The sequence below is a fragment of the Diorhabda sublineata genome, chromosome 10 (assembly GCF_026230105.1).
Source record: "Diorhabda sublineata isolate icDioSubl1.1 chromosome 10, icDioSubl1.1, whole genome shotgun sequence".
NCBI classification, from domain to species: domain Eukaryota; kingdom Metazoa; phylum Arthropoda; class Insecta; order Coleoptera; family Chrysomelidae; genus Diorhabda; species Diorhabda sublineata.
Window position 1 is genome coordinate 17,332,249 of NC_079483.1, and position 25,441 is coordinate 17,357,689.

A 25,441-nucleotide genomic window follows, 5' to 3' on the forward strand; every position below is an offset into this window, starting at 1 on the left:
CCAAGAATTCACAAGAACCACCCGGCGGGTTGTGAAAATAAACGGTTGAAAGTGAATCTCGGAAACACTATGTAAGCCAATGCACTAGAAGACTAAATTTACCAAAGCGCATCATTAGAACATAGAGAGATGAACCCAAACAATTCTTTCTCCCTCTCGATCTCTTGTTTCTTCACCATCAAACGACCTTTCACAACATACTCTTCGCACACGTTGTACCGCTACACAGATAAAATCGTACCAATCACTTTTTATTCATTACGCACACTGATAAAACTCACGATTTCAATAAGGAACCCTTCTTGAAGCATATTATCATATAAAATATTTTCAAAACTAGCTACACATTTTTTTAATGTATAAAATGATCTTCAAACTAGGTAAATATATAATTTAAAACTGTAAACATCATTGTCCGTGATATTAAGCATATATTCCTCTACCTAATTAGTTCCGCTTTTTCAATGTTTTTGTTTTTCATCATCTACTAGAGCATATCTTATAATGTTTTAGTTAAACAAGATGAAAGTCGGGAATTATTTCGAAAATTTGAATCAACCGCTTCTCACACCGTAGCACACATAACATACCAAAAAGAAGGTCAACTTGTATGTAAATATCGGCAACACAAATTTAGTTCTGCCACCTACCATTCGTGACGCTAGTCTAATAAACATTTGTCATTACTGTCAATGTCAATATCGTGTTTTTGACTGTAGCTCTCAAGTTTATATAGTGACGAGTTGGAAGCAAGTCATTGCCTATTCACATACAATACAGACATCTGCCTTGAGACAAATTATTCTTCATGTGATTCAGGAGCTACAAAATATAAATTTGAAAGTTGTTACTACAGTTTGTGATCGACTTAAATCATTTAACGTACTTTTATTAACATATATATGCATTAACAAACTTTTTTGTGGTTTTTATAACTTTCCTTTGATTTTTCTTCAGTTTCTTAGCAATTTTCTTCAATATCGAAACAAAAACGTTCATCCTTATATACGCTTCCATACCCATTAATTCCTCTCCATCAATTTTCTTTTACATCCATTAATTTTCATGGGTTTTCATTTGGTTTCTGCGGTTTTTATAGCTTTCCATTGATTTTACTTCTGCTTCTCGTTAATTCTATTCAATATCAATCAATTTTCATCCATTCTCATCATTTTATACTAAATTTTCATGGGTTTTCATTTGCTTTAGTTGGTTTTCATGGCTATCCCTCGATTTTCTTTCAGTTTTTCAGCAATTTTTTTCAATATAAATAGATTTTCATCCATTTTTATCAGTTTTTACTAAATTTTCATGGATTTTCATTTGCTTTCGTTGGTTTTCATGGCTATCCTTCGATTTTCTTTCAGTTTTTCAGCAATTTTTTTCAATATCAATAGATTTCCATCCATTTCCATCAGTTTTTACTAAATTTTCATGGTTTTTCATTTGCTTTCTTTAGTTTTCATGGCTTTCTTTTGATTTTATTTCAGTTTTTCAGCAATTTTTTTCAATATATATAGATTTTCTTCCATTTTTACTAAATTTTCATGGGTTTTCATTTGCTTTCTTCGGTTTTCATGACTATCCTTCGATTTTCATGACTATCCTTCGATTTTCTTTCAGTTTTTCAGCAATTTTTTTCAATATAAATAGATTTTCATCCATTTTTCTCAGTTTTTACTAAATTTTCATGGATTTTCATTTGCTTTCGTTGGTTTTCATGACTATCCTTCGATTTTCTTTCAGTTTTTCAGCAATTTTTTTCAATATCAATAAATTTCCATCCATTCCCATCAGTTTCTACTAAATTTTCATGGTTTTTCATTTGCTTTCTTCGGTTTTCATGACTATTCATCGATTTTCTTTCAGTTTTTCAACAATTTTTTTCAATATAAATAGATTTTTATCCATTTTTATCAGTTTTTACCAAATTTTCATGGAGTTTCATTTGCTTTCGTTGGTTTTCATGGCTATCCTTCGATTTTCATGACTATCCTTCGATTTTCTTTCAGCTTTTCAGCAATTTTTTTCAATATAAATAGATTTTCATCCATTTTTCTCAGTTTATACCAAATTTTCATGGAGTTTCATTTGCTTTCGTTAGTTTTCATGGCTATCCCTCCATTTTCTTTCAGTTTTTCAGCAATTTTCTTCAATATCCATTCATTTGTCTTCAGTTTCCCATCAATGTTCTCCAGCATTTGCTTTGATAATTTGTATACTGTCAATTTCACAACAAACAGTATATTAGAAGTTAATAATACATTTTGAATCAAAACAAAAAATTCTTCCTCATGTACGCTCATGAAATTTTGCCGATTGATTAATTGCCCTTCCAATTTTTTTTATACACAAAACAATCAAGATCTTGTGAACACCATGAATCATTAAAATTCGCGTCTCTTTCACTTTTATTAAAAAATTGAACTAAATTTTACATAATACTAAAGATCAAACGGATTTTTGTTCAATTACGGATAATTTGCTACTTTCTCCCGTGGAATAGAATCTATTTTACATAAAGAATAGGGATTACTGGAAGGAATTATTTCCCTGTTACGACTATAATCCTTATATTCGTATTCTTAACACATCGATCAAAATCTATTTCACACGATACTAATAAACAATGCTCGTAAATAAATAATAGACTTTATTCTGTTGTAATTTATCGGTTTAATCAACGTATTAGTTTTTATTTCTCACGAAGAAACGCATTATTCGATAGGGATAATTTGAATACTAATTTTTCATATGAACGTGATTTATTCTAAGTATTCAGAGTCGATGAAATCGATCTTCACCCCCACAGTAAACATCGTTAACTCAAACATTCACATTAAAGACGTTACACGAAGATCTACGGACTATTTTCGATAAAATACTTGACACCAGGAGTATACCATCAGATTGGTAAGAAAGTATTTTGATTCCAGTGCAATACAAAAACTTTTCACTAAATTTTTAGCGGAAGAAGTCATCTGGTATAACGGTTAGATCAAGACCGACAGTTAGAGTGTTTGTGTCAACAATGTTTTTAATACTTTTCATTTCGTCTGTGGAATTCCAAGGAGTATGCAGATTGAGACCACGGAATCGGATAACTTCTTACCAATGAACGAATATCCACCTTATCCCGACCCTTCTTCTTGATAATGGCTCCAAAGTGGGACCCGAAACGTCGAGAATTTTCAAAATTGCAACATTTTATTACTTTATACATATTTCTTAATTATATCTGACCATAATTCCAGTCCCAGACGATGAATACATTCGAAAGCTCGGAAAATATATCAAAGTTAGTCCACTTTGGTGTTTCCTTTCCACGTTCCCAATAAGAAGCCGCAATATATTCCAGTAGGCTGTACATTTCAACTTCAATCTCTGAAGACGATTACTTTGTTATCGAAAAATATTTAAGAGCAAATCGGTTACGGAAAATGGTAAATTTTATATTATAAAAATCGAGATCTATTTTCAAAAATCGGTTTTATTAACAAAATTTGAAAAATAATTTTTAAGGCCCACTATTTTCCAATAAAATATACGGCAACGACGCACTTTTGTTCAGTTCAGTAATTTTTATAAGAAGAGTGATAATTTGATAATAAATATTTTATTTGTAGAAATTATTAAATTTTCTCAAAAAAAAAATATTCGTGGAAATTATTTCCTTTATTGGTAGGTCAGGAATATTAAAACAAGTTTGTATATTCGAAAATTTATTTATTAAAATATCAAAGTAATAATTTTAAACAATTAAATAATAAACATTAGAAATTCAGTATAAATTACAAAAATATCTTATTACAATATACTGTATATTAAAAAAATACTGCATTTTGGTTATTTTTCTGAAATCAATGACCAGAAATGATTAACAAATGAATAGAGGGAAATATAAATAAAATAATAAGAAAAACAAAAAAACAGAGTTTAGAAAAGTAATGAAAAGGGATTGAAAGAAATAGTGATTATGTGAAATTGATAAAAAAAAGGAAAATAAAGGAAAAATTAGAAAAATTGTGATTAATGGAATTAGAACATCATTCTGCTTATTCGTTTGAAAGTTTCTGACCAGAAAAACAACTAAAGACAATATGGAAATTCAATTAGTCATGAAAAGTAGGTAAATAAAGGAGTGAAACATACACGAGACGAAAAATAATGAAAAAAGAAAGGAAAACAGATGCAAAAACCAAAAAAAACAACAAAAGGCAATATGAATAATTCATTAGCAAAAAAAATTACGGAAATTAGGGAAGTGGAATATACACAAGACGAAAACTAAGAAAAATGTGGAAACAAAAGTGAGGAAAAGGAATTAAAAAGAGCAGTAAAGGAAATAAGAAGTCGACGAAAACAGAAAATGTGAAAATAAAGGAGAAATAAGAAATGTGTGATTAATGGCATTAGAACATATTTGTACCCATGCAGATTAGAGCAGAAAAACAAGAAAAAGTAACATGAATATTTCATTAGTCAGAAAAAGTAAAAAAATAATGAAAACGGAGAGAAAACGGACACAAAAAAGGAATGAATATGAATTAGGATGAAATGTAAGGAAAATAGGCAACAATAAGAACAATAATGTGGATATTATGACCATCCAATGCTGCAGACCAGAAAAACAATAAAGAGCAACTATTAATTTCATTAGTCAGGAAAGGTGGAAAAATATACAAAAAAAAAGTAGAAAAAAAGTGGCAACAGTAGTCGGAAAAGCTAAGAAATTAATACAAACGAAATGAAAACAGATAAGAAAGTAATAAAAAGGAATTAGAACGAAAAGTAATGAAAATAAATAGTTGATACAAAAATTGGGAAAATGAAGGAGAAAGAAAGAATGTCGAAACAAAGACATTAAAATATAAATGTGCCTATTTGCATAAAATTGGTAAACCAGCAAAAGGTAAACAAGGTAAGCAACAAGACGAAAAATAATAAAATGGAATTATAATACAAAGTGAGGAAATACGTAATACATATAAAAATTTAAACAATAATGAAGGAAAAAAAGGGAAATAACAAAATAAATGTACCAGAAAAACAACTAAAAGGTGAAATGGAAAATGACTTAAATAGAATAAGCAGAGAAATTGAAGGATTGTGAAATAAACATGAAACAAAACATAATAAAAACGAAGAAAAAGGAATGAGGAAGTGTTAAAAAGGAATTATAATGAAAAATATGGAAAAAAGGTGTCGAATAGATATAAAAATTGGAAAAATAATGGAAGAAGGTGAAAAAATATTGGCGCAACAGAATCGTTTTGCCCATTCACATAAATTTGCCAGAAAAACAACCAAAAGGGAACATATAAGATGAATTAAACAGAAAAAGCAGGAAAGTTGAAGGATCATGTAATAAACATGAAACAAAACATAATAAAAGCGAAGAAAAAGGAATGGGGAAGTGTTAAAAAGGAATTAGAATGAAAAATGAGGAAAATAGTCATTAAATTGATATGAAAATTGGAAAAATAATGGAAGATGGCGAAAAAATATGGAAGCAACAGAATTGTTTTGCCCATTCACATAAATTTACCAGAAAAACAACCAAAAGGGAACATATAAGATGAATTAAACAGATAAAGCAGGAAAGTTGAAGGATCATGAAATAAACATGAAACAAAACATAATAAAAGCGAAGAAAAAGGAATGGGGAAGTGTTAAAAAGGAATTAGAATGAAAAATGAGGAAAATAGTCATTAAATTGATATGAAAATTGGAAAAATAATGGAAGATGGCGAAAAAATATGGAAGCAACAGAATTGTTTTGCCCATTCACATAAATTTACCAGAAAAACAACCAAAAGGGAACATATAAGATGAATTAAACAGATAAAGCAGGAAAGTTGAAGGATCATGAAATAAACATGAAACAAAACATAATAAAAGCGAAGAAAAAGGAATGGGGAAGTGTTAAAAAGGAATTAGAATGAAAAATGAGGAAAATAGTCATTAAATTGATATGAAAATTGGAAAAATAATGGAAGATGGCGAAAAAATATGGAAGCAACAGAATTGTTTTGCCCATTCACATAAATTTACCAGAAAAACAACCAAAAGGGAACATATAAGATGAATTAAACAGATAAAGCAGGAAAGTTGAAGGATCATGAAATAAACATGAAACAAAACATAATAAAAGCGAAGAAAAAGGAATGGGGAAGTGTTAAAAAGGAATTAGAATGAAAAATGAGGAAAATAGTCATTAAATTGATATGAAAATTGGAAAAATAATGGAAGATGGCGAAAAAATATGGAAGCAACAGAATTGTTTTGCCCATTCACATAAATTTACCAGAAAAACAACCAAAAGGTAACATGGATATTTTATAAATTATTAGAAAAATCAATAAAAAACGAAAAGGAGGAATAAATATCATAAGGAGGAATAAATATCATAAGGAACTATAAATTAAATAAATATAACTTTACAATGTTTATTTATGTACATCAATTTCATTAAATCAATGATTATGTACATTTCAACATCAAAGTATCTACATAAAATTTGTTTATACAAAAGTTCTACAATGAAGGTATAATCTATTTGGATAAAATACAATATGCGAAGACGAATTATTTTTTATAGAATTATGAAAAAAAAAAGTTTTTTTTAATCGAATAATGTTTAAAAAGTTTTAAAAATAAATGTCCCATTTCAGAAATGATAAAAAAAACGTCGAAATCAGAAACTTCGGCTGTTATCCTGAAAATGACGACAATGTAAAAAATTATCATTTAAAATGCCAACTATATACAAGATTTGAATTTACTAATCAGTTTTCTTAAGAAATAAACAATGTGGCGATTAAAAACTTCAAACAACTACCCCAAAACCAAAAGGAATAAAAGATAAAATTGGTATGATACAAAATGATCCTAAGATAATTGTTAAAATGCGGAAAGAGTAACGTAACAGAGGAAACTTCAGAAATGGCATAGAATTAAAGAAAAGATTAATACCCAACGAAAACTACGTACTGGGGAAATTCCTGGAGAAGATGGAATAGAGAAATACAGAGAACAAATGAAAAAAAATCGTCAATTCATCAATTTGGAAACAAAACAAGATCCCAAAGGAATGGAATACCAATACACAAAAAATGCGATAACACAATCCCTACAATAGACCAAAAAACATGAGAGCTACACATAATATTTATACATTCTAAAAACGCGTTTGACTCAATAAATAAACAAGAATAAGACGAATGGGAGGAGAAAATATAATGAGGTATTTAACAGCACGAAGACTAAAATGGGAAGAGGTAGACCAAGAAACACCCGAAGAAACCATTTTGAAAAAGAAACCTGCATCATAAAAGTAAAAGACTGGAAAGCAAAATGCAGAGACGGAAAGCTGACAAACGAAAACTGTAATAAAAAAAAGAGAAAAGGGAGTAATTCACCCCAATAAAGAGACGTGTAATCCAAGAGATTCATTTTTGTTTATATATTGCAATTTTAAATGATTTTCAAATTTCAGTTTTTAATAATTTTTTTCTTCTCCAAATGATAAAAATACGAATAGATGGTAATTTGAACCGAACATGATAAAAATAAAATTATCCATCATAAAAATTAATTTATCAGTTATCCAAATTGGATTATACCTTTCGTATTAATAAATAATTTTCGTATAAATAAAATAAAATGAATAAATCTTCTACGACGTTCGAGATAATCGGATAAAAAAAATCAAAAATTTCTACCATTACGCTGTAAAAAATTGATATGAAAAGACTTATATCCACTTTATATTATTTATATAATTATATTTTCACTTATCCAGCTAAATTTTTTTATACGGACGAGTTACTATTTGATCTTAGTTAAAAATACCGAGATACAGAGTTCCAAAGTTGAGAGAAAGACTTAAAGACGTTAATTTATTAGCTAAAAAATGAGTACCAAATTAAATTTCAATAAAAAATTAGTTTTCGGTGAAATTAAGTAAAATAAGAATAAAAATGAGTGATAGAATCGATTTATTCATGATTCGATCAATTCATTAATCGATTACTTGATTAAGGAATCGATAGCTCAATTAATTAATGATACAAGAAATAAATAGATTAATAAAAAACGAAAAAATAATTCGATAAATTGATAAAAATAATTATAATCTAATTAATTAATAAATAAACTGAATCAATGTATAATCGATTAGCTAATTAATTTATGAATGAATAGAACAACCAATTGATCTATAGATTCATAAATGAGGTAAAGAATCGATTGATCAATCAATCAATCAGAAATCGATCAATAAATAGAGCAATTAATCGATTAATAAAGGAATTTTCAAATAAAGCAAAGAGACGATTAATTGATGAAAGAATTGAGCATTGAATGAATCGATCCATGAATTGATAAATAGAGCTTATAATCGATTAATCATCAAAACTAATTTAATAATGAGCAATCGTTAAACCAATGAGCGATTTATCAATTGATCAATAAATTTATGATTGAAAAAATCGATATATCAATGAATAAATGATTCGATTAATCGAGAATACAATGAAATAATGTATCAGTAAATCGATTAATCAAGAATTCGATGAACTACTAATCGAAGAATCGGGTAATAAAAAGAGCGGCGAATCGATTGATGGATTAATTAATCAAGAACTTAATGAATCGATTGTGCGATAAATCAACGATTCGATTAATAATGAAAGAATGAATGAATACATTTAGTTATGAATTGAGGAACGGAGCAATTAATCGATGAATAGATTGATAAGAAAAACAAAGAATCGATTGATAGATTAATTAATCAAGGAATTCGATGAATCGATTATGCGATAAATCGATTATTCGATTAATGATCAATTCATGAATAGATTGAGTTATAAATTACGTTTCTTTGTTGGGATAATATTCGGAATAGTTCGTTTGCGCTTTCCTCTTGGACCACTTGCCCGTCGTTACCTTCGAAGATGAGCTTATTGGAATTAAACGGATTCCTTATATGCCTGTTGACAAAAAAAATTATATTATACAAATCCGGTAAAAGAAACATTTTTTCTCGTTATATTTCCGTATCTGTACGTTTTAGGAACATAATGAAACACATTTGTTTATCGTTTTCGTTGTTGTTGAATCCATTTATCGAGGTCTCAAATGTCAGAAATTAGTACTTCTACTAATAATTGGATTAGTTGACTTCCAGTTCGACTTGTTGAACCGGTTTTATGAATCGAACAGGAGTTTTTTTTGGGTAGGAGGCTCATTTTTTCAAGATGGAGACTTGGAACATGATGAAACACATTTATTTATCGTTTTCGTTGTTGTTGAATCCATTTATCGAGGTCCCAAACGTCAGAAATTAGTACTTCTACTAATAATGGGATTAGTTGACTTCTAGTTCGACTTGTTGAACCGGTTTTATGAATCGAACAGGAGTTTTTTTTGGGTAGGAGGCTCATTTTTTCAAGATGGAGACTTGGAACATGATGAAACACATTTATTTATCGTTTTCGTTGTTGTTGAATCCATTTATCGAGGTCCCAAACGTCAGAAATTAGTACTTCTACTAATAATGGGATTAGTTGACTTCTAGTTCGACTTGTTGAACCGGTTTTATGAATCGAACAGGAGTTTTTTTTGGGGAGGAGGCTCATTTTTTCAAGATGGAGACTTGGAACATGATGAAACACATTTATTTATCGTTTTCGTTGTTGTTGAATCCATTTATCGAGGTCCCAAACGTCAGAAATTAGTACTTCTACTAATAATTGGATTAGTTGACTTCCAGTTCGACTTGTTGAACTGGTTTTATGAATCGAACAGGAGTTTTTTTTGGGGGGAGGCTCATTTTTTTAAGATGGAGACTTGAAACATGATGAAACACATTTGTTTATCGTTTTCGTTGTTGTTGAATCCATTTATCGAGGTCTCAAATGTCAGAAATTAGTACTTCTACTAATAATTGGATTAGTTGACTTCCAGTTCGACTTGTTGAACTGGTTTTATGAATCGAACAGGAGTTTTTTGAGGGGGAGGCTCATTTTTTCAAGATGGAGACTTGAAACATGATGAAACACATTTGTTTATCGTTTTCATTGTTGTTGAATCCATTTATCGAGGTCCCAAACGTCAGAAATTAGTACTTCTACTAATAATTGGATTAGTTTACTTCCTATGCGGTTTTTTTATTTGTATTTAATAATTGAACGAGTTTTTATATTGGGGGGCATATTTTTTCAAGATAGTGGCTAGGATGGAAAAGGGGAAGATACTATTGTTTTCGTTTCTATAAATTTAACCTTTATTAACATCCTACAGAGTGATATAAATATTTATTTGGCTATACTTCCGTATCTGCTCGGCTGATAAACATACCAACACGTTAGTTTACCGTTTTCGAGTTCGAAGAATCCATTTATCGTGATACCAGATAATAAAATTAGTAAGTTTTATCAATAATTGGATTGGTCGATATCCGGTGCGGTTTTTTGAAATATATTTATACAGTGAACGAAAGTTTTTATATTGGGGGACTCATTTTTGGGGGGTAGGCTTGTATTAAGAGGGATACGACACTGTCGTTCCCATGTTTACCAAATGACCTTTCAATTACATCAGAAAATGTTCTTGTTGTTGTTAAAGACTCAGAGAAACACAGGTTAAGTTATCTTAATTGGTGAAAAAATATTTTTCTATGAAAAAATTATTAGTAAAACAGGAAGTACTAGATTCTGACAACCGGAAATGGATTGTGCGACCCCGAAAACGGCAAATTAACGTGTTTTTCCCATTTATTTCAAAGTTATCATAAGAACTGAATAAAGCGCATTATTTTTCGAATAAATTCAAGTTTTAAAAAATGATTTTAGAAGCAGTTTCGTTCATAAGTTATTTTTAGATACGGTATCGTTTAAAAGTTATTCCGTTTTTCAATTATTAGTAATAAAATTGTTACTTACATTAATTGGGTGTAAGGAATTTCATTTTTGTATATCCATGCTATCTTCCCTTGTGGTTTCGCGTTAAATCGTATATATAAATGTAGAAACTTGGCAACTCCTTGAAAAGCTTGACTATTATTGGCGGTAAAAAGCAAATAGACCGTTTTATGAAACTGAAATTGAAAAAGGATGTTTTCCTAAATAGCGGATCGTTTCAAAAAAATTATTTCATTATCTAAAACAAAATACCCCGAAAACGGTATACAGTATGAAGTTTTCCTTTTGTTGGTGTAAAATTGAATAATTTTTGAAATTTAACTGAAAACTTAACCTCAAAATCAGTACGTTCCACCAATTAGGTACGAATTTTATTACTACTACCCTCTATACATAAAATATCAAAATTTCACTTCAAAAAGTTTTGTAGAAGACTACTTGGTACGAAACGTGTAACTAACGCCCTCTATACACAAAGTATAGAATTTCACTTGTTTTTCACGTCAATCTGGATAATTTTTGGTTTATTTCAATTCCACTCCGAAAAATTCATAAGAATCAATCAAGAAAAAGAAGATTTTCCATAAAAATTGGATCAGAAAATTTAACCTCGAAAATTTAGGTACAAAAATTACTTGATGGAAGCATGTAACTAACGCCCTCTATGTCGAAAGTATTGAGGTCTACTTGTTACACGTTAAACTGAATTATTTTTGATTTATTTTAATCCTACTCCTGAAAAGTTATGAAGATAAGGCAAGAAAAAGAAGAAATGTTACTTAGAAACTAGAAATTAGATTAAAAACTCTAGTCTCAAAAAGTTATGTACAAATTTACTGGGTACGAAATGTGTAAGTAACTGAAAAATCACAAAATCACGAAGATAAGACAAGGAAAAGAAGAAGAAGAAGTAATTCTATAGATATTGGATTAGAAAATTTAGCCTCAAAAAGTTATGTACAAAACTACTGGGTACGAAACGTGTAACTAACTGAAAAATCCCGAGGATGAGGCAAGAAAAAGAAGAAGTGTTTCCATAGAATTTGAATTAAAAACTTCAACCTGAAAAAGTCATATACAAGACTAGTATATAGAAACCGTGTAACTAACACTCACTTTACTCAAAATAATATTTTCGTAATTTATTCAATGCAACTTTTGACAAGCCATTAGGCTACAACAAGAAAAAGAAGAACAAATTAGCCCAACCTCGATGAGTTTACGTCGTTAAGTTAAGGAGTTACCTCCCGGCCGAATTCCCAAGAGATGGCACGAAAGCTGGACGTCCACTTCTCAAAAGGCTGAATAGTAGAAGAAACAAGACCAAATCTTAAGAAAAGAGAAAGTAGCTGAAACACCTGATTTAAAAAGCTAAACCATGTTTAGTCAAAATGGTATCGCGTGACGCCTGTAAACCAGCGTCAAACGTCAACGTGAAATTCGAATACATTTTTATTGGAAATTCGAAATTTAAATATGTAGTGATAGTAACATAAAATTATTTTTTAAATCATTTTGAAAAATGTAAAAGGCCACAGCAACCGGTTGGTGGTATTGACAGTTTAAGCAAACTACTATTTTGAGGTTAGAATGACTGAAAATATACGAAATACATAGAAGGAAAATCTCACGATATCGTTTAAAGAATATAAGAAACAAAATGTGATTTTTTCCTTGAATAATAAATAACCAGTTGTAGATTTACCAGCAGGCTGAGTGGGCTGTAGCGTAGAGCAAATTTTTATTCCGGTACATTATTGCTCACACTGAAAATTGAGGTTTGAAGAGCAGAACGTGATAATTTTGGAAAAAAGACAATGGAATTGAGCGTATAGAAAGTACGAACTAGATAAATGAAAAAAATTTTATTAAACACTTAATGAAGATATTGGAATGGCTGCTAGTGATTTCTTCAGAGTTAATATCCTAGTAAGTGAAAGAGATTTATCTAGAAATTCTCATTTCTTATAGAATTGAAGTAGAATCCGAATTAGCGAAATTGTTCATACCAGAGAAGTTTTTCTGGAAAGATTGAATAACTTAACTATCGACTTTGAGTCAAGAAATACTTAAAGTTTTAGCTCTTTTTTGCATAGCACACTAAAAAGTTTTCAATATGGCAATATGATTAACGATTTTGATGTTAAACTGTGTAATGAAAAATATGCATCACCTTACTACAAAAGTAATGCATGATTCAAATTTGCTAAACACAATGACTTTCAATAATTCTTTCCAGGGAAAATATTCAAGATTCAAGGTTTTAAAATCGTAAAAAATTGTTTTGATAAAAAATGCAACAGAAGATTAATAGCCTACAAGGGGCCAATCTTTAAATCAGTCACTATAAATAACACAAATGTAATGGATGAAAATGTAAAATAATGAAAATATGATCACAGCATATTCACTAGAAAACTGCAGGTGTTTTATTGTTTTGAATGCTACATTGAATAATGTTAATCGTGCTTGTGACATTATTAACAAATTAGATCGTGATTATGTAAGTTACCTACATCTAACCTTGAGGAAACCAGAAACTTACAGTTGAAGATTGTAAAATAATCTAAATTGTCTTAATTTTAGGTCTCTTCTGTTTCAAAATTAGTTTTTTTTATGAAAATTTGACGTTTCAACTACTTTTCAGTCTTCATCGAAATATTAAGATAAGAAGGACCCTTTGATGAAACTCTTGAAGTTAAGTTTCTTATACCAAATAGAAAGATAAAGAATTTCTTCATCTATCCCATAGTGAATGTCATTATGCATGATAAGTTTGGAACAAATTGTGGAAAAACTGCTTTAACCATATAAATCGTGATGAAGAGGCTACGAATTTCCATTGCAAATGAATCTAAAATCCTATGAACTTTAAAATAAAGGCAATTTCTAAATTTCATTTTTTTTGTTCCAATTAACCCCATTGCTTGACTTGAAATAGTATTTCGCCCCAAAACAGGGTCAATCAATTATTATTATTATTTTTAATTAATATAATCAAATCAGATGCTTATCCAATACATATTTCAGCAGCCTTATTGACTACGGTCACTTCCCATAAATTTTAATTTTTTTCGATAATTTTACAAAAAAAAAATATAAAAATCATTTGAAGGAAGTGGAATTTTTTTTCGGATTTAACGAGAAGTTATATAGAGATAAAATGGAAAAAAAATTGTATTCACCTTTGGATAGAATTATATTAAATTATATCTATACTTACTGCAATAAAATATAAAATCTTCTTTTCGGTATGTGGAGCAAAAACCCATTGTCCCGTTTGAAAAGCGATTTCGATGCTCGACGTCTGCGTCGGTTTGATCAGCAAGAAAATGTTATTAGCATCAAATAAAGCCAAAAGGTCGTCAGATTTCCATGGGACATATGATGTTGGTAACGGTAGTTCAGGGCGTAAATTTAAATTTTGAACGGGTGCGGTTAATGGGTTTGGATGACAGTTTGCAATTGCCTTCAATAAAAAAAAACTACTAATTAATCAAAGAAATATTAAATAAAATGTCACTCAAACGAGACTAAAAAAAAATAATTTTTATCGAAGGCGTTGTGTTGTAATTTGGAATTTCTATAACTGGTCCTTCGAGCCTTCATATACGGCTCCAAGTACCAGAAAGATTAATAATGTGAATGTTGATGTATTAAACAGTATTTTCAGGTCCATTTTCATTGATTTTTGAAATGTACTGTACTTAATTCAAATATAAATAATTGTTCAATAGTATTGAAGTCTAAAAAGTGAATCAACTTTTATATCTTCGTTATCCATAAAAAATTCCATTAAAACTTGTAGTAAATAGGTAAAAAGGTGCTTTTATATCAATGATTTTGAAAATATCATGTTCAGATCAGACTGAAAACAATAATATTTGCAAGAGGAATCATTTCAAGGTATACCAAGGAACAAGTAACCTATCAAAATTTAATATTAATGGAAATAAATATTTTAAAGTCGTCTCTATTATTGTCGAGCCTTCTGCGGAGAGTTGGTTCATATTATCCGGCTCAAAGGACCACACAATGTAATTTTGAGTGGTAAAAAACAAAGTATTCAATGAGTTTATAAGAACTTCAAGTTTGGACATTTATAAATCATTCAATACTACCTTTGTTGATATTTATTCTGAAAACACTGTTTATTATATACCACTACACTCACAATTACATTATCTGGTTCTTCAAGCCTCACAACCCGACTCGATGGACCAGACAGTGTTAAGTGTCGCGGTATATCTCTCCAATTAACACCTTGGAATATTTTTATGGTGTGAAGAGACGGAAAATATCAATATTGTAGGAATTTTGGAATAAAATGTGATTTGGGATAAATTAACTCGATAAGGTAAAATAAATAAATATCGATACAAAACGTTACTATAGAAACAACAATTAACAAAACACGTTTATTATTCTTAAGAACTATCAATACCAAAAAAGGTATAAGACATTAAAACTAAAAATGTAATAATTTACAAACTATTTCTTTTTTGTCCTCCAATCTATTTTATTTCGATTAATCCAATAGGAACTACCTACCTCGGAGGGAATTCTTCTCGTAGTACCGGCATACGATCCGTACTCGCTCCTGTATTGGTTCTGGTTGCTCCTAGGAGCGTTTTGGTTGCCGTGAAAACTTTGATAGCTGCTCGAACATTGTCCAGTTTGATTACGAATTGGATTCCTGTTTGGCTCATTGTCGCGCCAAGAACGTCGTTGAATACATTTTTGCGGTAAAAAGAATTTCGGTCTGTCACCGACATTATCGGGCATTCTCAATTGCGCGTAAGTTTCTTCCGATTCCAAAACGTTTCTCAACGTTTTTATGGCTAATTGATCGAAACTGCTGTAGACGTACCAAGGTGTTGACATTACTTTGTTGACGATAAGATCGAGAGCGTTTCTTAAATATATAACGCTATGATCAGGGTATTCGAAATCGACCCAATCGTCGATGTTTAGAACGTTCATGGAAGGAGCTACGACGTCAATGCCGCAAACCAAACCGATCTAGAATAATTAAAAAAATAGTATTTTGAACAACGCTGCCATAAAAGAGTGGGAGTGAAACTTACAGTTAAGGTAGTTACAGCAGAAACACCTCGTATGAGAAGACCATTACGATGTTTAACCATTTCATCGTAAACTAACCAGGTTGTAATTTGTTGATTAGCGCACGCACTGCTCAAGTGAATATTCACTTTTTTCTCCCTCCTAAAAATCAAGTTCTATTAATTTTTTTTCGATAATAATGATTGTTTTTAGATAAATCCATGTGACAAAAAAAACAATACTGTACAAGTGTTTCCTAAATCATCTGAAATATTGTGATTCCTATAAACATGTGTGATAAGTCTTGTCGTTAAGGGTATTGATTTGTTTGTAATAAATGAAACCTGACTGTGAGTGAAATTTATACAACGTACAAACTAACGCAACAAACGAATCAAAAATTTTTATCATAAGGATATTTTGTGTTAAGTTAGCGAATGGTAATGCCTTAGAGGCTAGACGTATGTATGTCCAGCGTTATGCAAATAATCGTTTACCATGTTCTACGATTCGATATGATACGTTTACTAAGAAACATATTCGTTTTTTTGCTAAATCGAGAACTTTTCTTCTTACAATGGAGTGACGTAGCGCCCACTACAATATTTTGGATTACTTAGAAAACACCCTATATATTTTCGATAAAAAATACCAAAACTTGGAATATTACAGCAAAATTCAAAATAATTTTTAGAAAAAAGTTTCAAATCACGTAACAACTAAATCGTATTTTTTTAAATCGTAAGATAACAAAACCCTTTTTTCAAAAACATTACAATAATCAGAAAAGAACGAAACATTATAGGTATGAGTAGTATTTTATAATTTTCATTATAATAAAAATTTTTGTATTACCTAGTTGCCAAATTGTTTTGACAAGGATAAGCGAGATTTGGATACGACCCAGTACAAATAATAGCTTTAACCATAGGCCAACAATTGGCGTGTTTGTTAAATTCATCCATGTTACTATTCTGCGGTATGAACTTAATGGCTCTAAGCTGACCTAGTAATTGACTTCTAGTTTCCAAAATTAGATTCATCGTTGAATTACTTACGAAATATTCTTCACAAAATCGCGTTACGTTTCCGGATGTCGACATTTCCTGCAACGTAAATTCGATTTAGATTTACAGTAGAAAAATCAAAATTGGCGCAATTTCATTTTGCTTAAAAATAATTCAGTTTCACAGTACAAAAATCAAAAGTATCACAATTTTATTTTGCTTAAAAGTTATTTAATTTACGGGATAACACTATGATAATAAAATCAGTCTGATAGGTTACACTGATAACGCCTTCTCGGCCTTTGTTGGGCTAAAAATCTCATTAGAGGTAAAACTAATTCATTGGAATGATTTTGAATACAATGAACATACTTCTGGGAGGATGGAATCTTTTTTCGTTAACAATTTCACTTAAAGGTCACAAACAATAATGTTATTAGGTATGTAACATGAAGCATTTATCTTTGACCCACTTTTTCACACCAACAAGAAAAAAGAACGAAATTGATATATACATAATACAAATACACTTTCATTCACGACATTATCCATCCTTCAAACGTTTCCAAAATTTGAATCAAGTTTTAGTAGAAATTATCATGTTATTACCTGCCATTTTTTAAATACTTGTAAATATAAAACATGATCGCTCAAAACACCGTTGATTAAATTTTTTCTTTTAGAAGCTGCCACACTTTTTAAATTTGCTTGAGGAGGCAACTGGAACGGATCCCTGCAAATATAGAAATAAAGATAAGTGTCTTCAATACTTTAGCCCCTTTTATATTGTTGCTAAATTGTCTTGATTTTATTTTTTATAACCAAATGTAAGTTATTTTTATATTCCATGATTTGTTATTGCAGTTTTATTTTGTTAATCATATTGATGTTCGTTTGATCTATTTTCTAAATACTGAGATGTCTGTCTTAGGTAAAATCAAGTTATTTATCTACATACAATAAAAAATTGATGAAAAATATATTTCCGATCTGTTCAATTTGTTGTTGAGAAAATAAATAATCGATGGATTATTGAAACCGAGTTTAACTAATTGTTTAATAAATATTCTATTCCAAAGTAGTTTTAATACAAAAAATATGGTCAACCATCATTGGTTAGCGCGAAGATACATTACAATGGTCCTCAGCTAACGCATTTGCCCGAGTACCAGCCTGGAAAAAGAGTTAAAAGATGGAAAAGGGTATAAGTCATACTCATATGAATGGAGTACTGGCTAGTTTTACTAAAAGCCAAAATACGTTCCAAGTTTCCAAAATATAAAGGTTTTACTTACACTAATTGCGCTACATTCTTTATTTGAACTAGAAAATTTTCCTTACTTGTGACTTAAAGTTGCTACTAAAGTGAGGATAGGTTCCAAACATCTGAATATAATGCCATATATAAGCATTTTACCCAACTGCGGTTCGATGGTGAGTTGTGACAAATAAGCGCCCAACCTAGTCAAATCTTCTTCTTTATCTAAAGCGCCCAAAAATTGCAAATTTTCAATAGCAACTTTTATAGAGTTCGCCGAAGGGGCATCGGGGGCCAAAGAAAGGAAATTGTTGATGTTCATATCGTCCGGGGCAAGAATTTTGGCATGAAGACATAGTTCCTAAAACGAATATCAATTTAAAAAAAAAATAAACACCAAAACCTAATTAAAGTGTTTATATTTATAAATTCATATTACCTCCAAAGAAACTCTTAGAATCTCAGGTATTCTTTCAACATCCATATTATCATATCTCTGTTTAGAATACAATCTAAAACACATTCCAGGACGGGTACGACCAGCTCTTCCTTTTCTTTGATTCGCACAAGCCTGAGAAATCCATTTTGTTTGCAACGATGATACTTTATTGTACTGAAAACATAATTAGACATAAGATGTTTAGCACCGCACTATAAATATTTAAAAGATTATTTCAGGTTGTTCTACTTTGTGTCGAAACGACGGTTGTTCTATGTTATTCTTAGTTTATTCTATATTGTTCCATAGCGATCAGTTGAAAAATTATTTTTCACAGAACAATTTAAAATAAAATAAAAACCAGAGCCCAAAAACACTGCATACATGAATTTATAGATGTAAAGCTAGCTTTCGACTGGGTTTGGATTATAACTGAGACAGAGCAGAAGCATGAAAAGAAATCGAGTTAATTAATACTACTACATTGTCTGGTCTTTCGAGCCGGACATTTATCAAAGTCCTTTAGAAGGCTTGAAGGAGATTACTGCACATATGAATTTTTAGATGTACAGCAAGCGTTTGACAGGGTTTGGAATACAGATATTTCATACCTAAATGTAATAGAACTCCATATGTTTTCTGAATGAAAAGAAATTAAATTAGAATTATTGGAACACTCAACAAGGTATGAGTGTTGGGGTAGAACAATAATAGCAACAATGACATAATTTACAATGTAAAAAAAGGCAAATGGAAATTAGAATCTACTTACAGCATCAAAACATTTTTCTTTGGCTTTACCGACATCTATCACAAAAACAACGTCATCTATAGTAATACTTGTTTCGGCTATATTTGTGGATAAAATGATTTTTCTTTTATTACCCAACTTCATAAAAACGTCATTCTGATCTTTAATATTCATAGAACCATGTAAAAAGAATATTCTGTAACTGCGGCTATCAAGACCAGAATTAACGATCCCATCATTGCACAACATTATTTCATCGTAACCAGGTAGAAACACCAAGATGGAACCTTCTAATCGGCTATAATGTATGAATTGAATCAGATTAACTATCAATGCGTAATCGATCATGTCATCTGGTGTAGTTCTATCATACAATTCCAATAGGCGTTCCCCTTCTTTGGAGTTGTCTTCGTCTTGGATGTCGGAACTTCTTTTATGCTTCACATATTCCAGCAATCTCAATATATCAGGGTTTCCGTTAGCATAGTCAAACACTGTTTTGTGAAGTTTGCAGTGTACGTCCAAATTTGCACCTGTAAGCAGCATTGATAGTGGAATTTACTATATAAACAAAAAATTTTATCATATAAGTACAATTTTAAAATGAAATATTAAACATAAGGTCATAATTAATCAAGCCGGTTATTATTTGAAGAAATTGAATCAACTAACAATGTAACATTTAAATAGAAAAAGAAGTAATTAAATCAAGTAAATAAATATGTGCTTCCAAAAAAATAATTTAGTGGAAATTTTGATTTTCAATTTCAGTTCAGTTAATATTAAATAATTAAGTAAAAAACTCACCCATATTACACAATCTGCTAATAAACTCTTTATCAGCAAGATGAGCTGCAATCATCAATGCTGTTTGACCAGTTTCGGAATGTTGATAATCCACAGAAATGCCTTCAGATATAAAATACATCCCTAATTGAGCTGTAGCTTCCTCATAATGTAATCTATAGTCATAATTATCAGAAAAATTCAAATATTCTTCCAATGCCTCATCTACATGAGGGTGTGCCACTGATTTTTTCTCTACATCAGTTTCCACATTGTACACACAATTTTGGGATAATGGAAATACTTGTTCATTCTTTTGTGCTTTTATCATTCTGTCGGACATATATTTAGTATTTGCAAGAACATCTTCCAAAAATAATGTATTTATTTCGAATAATCGACCAGGTATTGATAATACTTTGACATTACCAAAGTATTCGACAAATTTATTGGTATTAATAGTTGCCGACATAAGGATAATTTTCAATTCGGGATAATGGTGAATATTCTGTTTAATACAAATTAACAAAAAGTCGGCCAGCTTATCCCTTTCGTGGATCTCATCTATTACAATATGGGTGATATTCTTAAATGAATCAGTACCACCCATTAAATGTCTTAAAAATACTCCAGTCGTACAAAAAATAACATTCGTATTTAAGCCATACTTTTGTTCAAGCTTAATATGATAACCAACTGTTGCTCCTACTCCTTCACCCCTTTCAAATGCAACCCTTTCTGCTGCAGCAACTGTTGAAATTCTTCTAGGTTGTGTACAAATAACTTTGCAAGGTTTCTTCATTACTGCTGCTTCATCTATGATGTACTGAGGTATCTGAGTGGTTTTGCCAGAACCTGTTTCTGAAGCGAGTACAATTACCTGATGATTCTTAATGGCTTCCATAATCATCTCTTTATTTTCGTAAATTGGTAAATCTTTTCTCGTATTATAAATTTCTTCTGAAGGTTGACCTAAAGTTGGTACAGCCACATGACTATATAATAATCGTCCAGTTCCCTTATATACGCTGTATGAGCTTGGCGTACACTGCAAATCACTAGGGTTGGGCATTGCAGTATCAACAAAACTGTGTAGAAACTTTTGAGAAGTTTGACTAGGCGTGATCATGAAAAATTGATTGGATAATTGTTCGCTCTTTTTTTTTATATGGAGTCTTCTGTCCGGTTCTTTACCATATGATTTTGAAATGATATTCATCTTTTGTGCCTTATAATGAATATATTTTCTTTGTAAATTATTTAAATCTGATGAAAATACATATTCGTTTTCGTCGGGATTGTCCACAAATTCTTTAAAAATGCGGTCTATCTCTATACGCATTATTTCTGGAGTACTCTCAAGACAATTCATATCGAATTCAACAGATTTCTTATTTCTAAAATGTCTCGAATTGAAACTAAATCTAAAATAAAATATTATAGAATAAATATTAGGAAATTCCTTGTGAAGTTAATAATAAAACAACCCCTAATAGTTTAATTATTGATAAAGTTATGTGCAACATAGTTGAATTCAAGTCAGTGATGTTTATTGAAAAAAAAAACAAGTAAGCGATCATAATTATTTCTTTATATTATATAAATATTGCTTGGGGTTAAGGTGAAATATGAAAACCATCGATTTTTAATGCAATAATCTATTGTATTGTATTGTTTGTATCATTTTAATAGGATTTGGTATGAGAAATCATCTAAACTAAACCTGCAAAAATTCAGGTAAAATTTTTTTCAAACTGAAAATGGAATGGAACAGTGATATAAAAAAATATTCGATACTTACTTTTTCTGTTTATTTACTGTATTATTCATGATTAGCTTCTATTGTATTTCTTTCGATATGAGAAATAAATTTTTCTTTAAGATATAATAATAAATAAAAGTGAAATTAATGTCTAAACCATTTTTTTCTTTGATTTAATTGAAAAGTAAACATGTTTTGTCATATATTCAAATCAAACTATTTCAGTCATATTTAAAAAAAATTATTTATGAACCAATGTGAAACGTCAAAAAATGCTGTTTAGTTTTGACGTATGTTGCGTTCGTTTAGTATGTTTGAAACTACTAGAGCACCTACAAGGAACTAATTCTTGAAAAATTTTCAAAAAATTTGTTATTAGATCAAATATACTGCTTAGTCATTTTTTGTGAAAAGCATTTATAAATCTAATAAAATATGCAATAACAAAAATTTTTGATTTAATTTAACTTTTCAACAAATAATAATTACTGTAATTCTTGTCATGTTTAAAGCAATTTAAAACGAATACGCATTTCCTTAATATTCTCATTATAGAATTGAGAGCTCATTTTAAATATATTTTTATTCTCTACACATTATCTTATCTCGAAATTTAAATTAAAAACTTTTTTAAAATTTTCAACGAAAAAAAAAACTTTGAAAGTGATATTTTCGTGTCAATTGTTTTTGCCAAACAATTGGGAATCGTCTGGATTGTCCACATCCGAAAAAATATGGAATGTCACGATAAACAACTTATTGTAAAATTTTCACCAATACAGAGTTTAAAATGACCGACAATAAACAGTAGCAGCAAAAGCAGGACGTGAGAGGCAGAAATCTAGCCTGATATCGAACGCCAAATACCTATAGCAACAAGATAAATGCCATTAAGTTCAAATTTTGAATTTTGTTCCAGCAAAATTCTAAAATTCCGCCATCTTGAAATTTTGCCCCGATGTTTTGATCTCTTCTTTTGACAGACCTAAATTATCAACTCACTCCAGCATTTTCAAATATCGAATAGTAATTCATTAAACATTAAAAATATTGATACCAAATAATACTATAAATATATATTTATTCAAAACTATTAAGCTACTTCCTACTTGAACAAATATCATTTTCCCCTGTTTTCACGTTAATATATATCGATTTTCTTAGTTTGGGTTTTATTGATTTTTCAAATCGATTTTTATAGTGAATCAATACAAAACGATAAAATAATATTCAAAGTAGAAATGATTCTGGTGAATACTCACGTTACCTTTTTTTTTGAGACATAATGTATGAAACTAATCACTAAACTTTTTTCAATAATGGCTACCCACTATGACTCTTATGCTATATTCGATGCCTACCCTAATAAAATCAGGGTAAGCTTTTTTTGATGAACATTTGAAAGTCACGAAACACTTGAAACTTAGAACGATAGAATTATTTACACATTTGAATCTTTGTACATGATTATCTTTGATACGATTTGCTTCCATCAACCCTACTCAAAATCGACCGGGAAATTTACGAGGATGCAGCGTTTTTCATAACCTACTTTTCCTTGGAAAATCATTGGATTCGAAAACAGCATTAAAAATAATTAAACATATATATGTATAAATTTTTTTTTCTAACAAATTTATTTCGTAGCTGTGGTTCAACTTATTCATAACATTTACCACAAACAATCGAAATTATTATATATTTAATATTTTTTAAATATATTTCTTCGTAATCATATATTAATAACAAAATAAGAATGATCATGCATTTATGATAAAAAAGTTTATACAGACTTACATTTTTCTTTCCAACAAAAAGCTTGACCCACTGACTGCCCAAGCGTCTATATGTAACTTTACCGCGTCTTTTTATTTCTGCTTCTTCCCAGGAACCAATACTCAAATTAAATCGTTTTATCACTACTAAACACCTAATCTCCAAAAATGCACTTTTTAAGAAACTTTTCGTCAATATTAACTAACGATGGATGAATATTTTAAAATTTAAATGATTCTGTTCCCTCACAAATATTCAAACTACTTTAGACAACGCTGTTACATGTTGTCAACTCCACAACGCAAGTTTCGGATGGATCAAGGTCAATTTTATACTTTTCAGTTAGTAACAAAGATAACTACATATATGAGTTTTACAATTATATGTAAGATGGCGCTACAGTCGATTGTGGCAAATGGTTAAGTTATTAATCTAAAATAACACCTTAAATTATTTTAAAAAAATTGATAATTCCATATAACTATATAAGAATTTAAGATCTCATCGGTATCATGAGTTTTATATTAAATGTAAATACAGGGTTATCCACTATACTTACTAGTCTACTATCAAAGTAAATTTTGAAAATAATGTATAAAGGGGCAGACTAAATAAAAATATTTGATGTATCTAAATCTTTTATCAGAAAATTGTTTTAATTGAAAAAAGTATGAGGTTATAACCGAAAAAATGCTAGATTTTTCACAACAAAGATTCAGAATGTCGATAAAAATACTTATTATTTAATGTGCATTCTTTTTCTACGATCAAAGTTTTTGTACAAAAAATCAGAGATTGTGGAGCTGGTTGTTGTGATTCGTAAAATATTTGTAAACTCTATATTTCAAACTCTTTATTATAGAAAATAATATCTTCACCCGGGGAGTAGAAGACCTTGTCATGGTGGTGGAGCTTGAATGTCTCAATGACCTCTTAAGCTATGCCGACGGCAGCTTATATTGCTGGTAGAATCAGACAGGTTAGTGTGAGAAGTACTCAGACAGCGCCGAACTAAGCGTCCGAAACTGACGTAGAAAAGTTTAACATCAAGAAGAATGGAGGACAGAGTGAAGATATTTATAAAACATATATAACTTCGAAATTACTGGTGTAATTCTTGTATTTCATAGCACATCATTTTGAATAAATAAACTTCAAATTTAATATTGAGTATACTGGTGTAAACATTGTCATATTATATAGTTAGTTTTATAGCTTTATAACAAAAACTATAAGTAATCAATCGATGTTTATTAAATCAGTAAATTATTAAAAAAATAACCAACTAAGAATGTTCACTCAATACATTTTTTCATGCTAACGAACTACCTATGTTAAATCTAGTTGGTTGTATACATTTCAGGCGCAGTTAACTAATTTCCTGCTGTAAAAAATATTAAAACAAAACTAATGATTAAATGCTTATGAAGTACTATTTTTTCCGTTATTGAAATGATATTTATTTTTTCTCAAAACACTTTAATTCATATAAGTGAACTTCAAAATTAATGATATTTAGTATAGGTAACATGCGCAGACATATTGTATAACTGGTTGTATAGCTTTTAAAACAATGCTCTAATATATTGAATAAAAATAAATAGAACAAAAATAAACAGCTTATGATTTATTATTTAAATGTTTATTAAATCAATAAATGAATAAAAAAGAAC

At 29.8% G+C, this 25,441-nt stretch overlaps 1 protein-coding gene and 1 long non-coding RNA gene across 4 annotated transcripts; one reads left to right on the plus strand and one right to left on the minus strand.

The window, feature by feature from the left end:
* The first annotated feature begins 12,162 nt into the window (after positions 1-12,162).
* LOC130449663 (uncharacterized) lies at positions 12,163-13,819 on the plus strand. 2 transcript variants are annotated; one of them, XR_008910480.1, is made up of 4 exons: positions 12,163-12,854; positions 13,007-13,110; positions 13,165-13,428; positions 13,512-13,819. It is a non-coding gene; the product is annotated as an uncharacterized LOC130449663 (long non-coding RNA). The 2 variants fall into 2 exon arrangements; XR_008910479.1 differs by having other exon boundaries at positions 12,163-13,110.
* Positions 13,820-15,007: 1,188 nt separating this feature from the next.
* Positions 15,008-24,071, minus strand: LOC130449662 (3'-5' RNA helicase YTHDC2-like). Of its 2 annotated transcripts, none has more exons than XM_056787615.1 (9): positions 23,790-24,071; positions 20,252-21,654; positions 19,466-19,977; positions 18,694-18,867; positions 18,338-18,615; positions 17,606-17,729; positions 16,845-17,095; positions 16,013-16,151; positions 15,008-15,947 (listed from the first exon to the last, which is right to left on the minus strand). In XM_056787615.1, exons 2-9 carry the CDS (start codon positions 21,600-21,602, stop codon positions 15,417-15,419), a joined length of 3,360 nt encoding a protein of 1,119 aa, XP_056643593.1. In that variant the 5' UTR covers positions 21,603-21,654; positions 23,790-24,071; the 3' UTR covers positions 15,008-15,416. The 2 variants fall into 2 exon arrangements, with proteins under 2 accessions (XP_056643593.1, XP_056643592.1); XM_056787614.1 differs by lacking the exon at positions 23,790-24,071 and adding an exon at positions 22,032-22,289.
* Between the last annotated feature and the right edge of the window lie 1,370 nt (positions 24,072-25,441).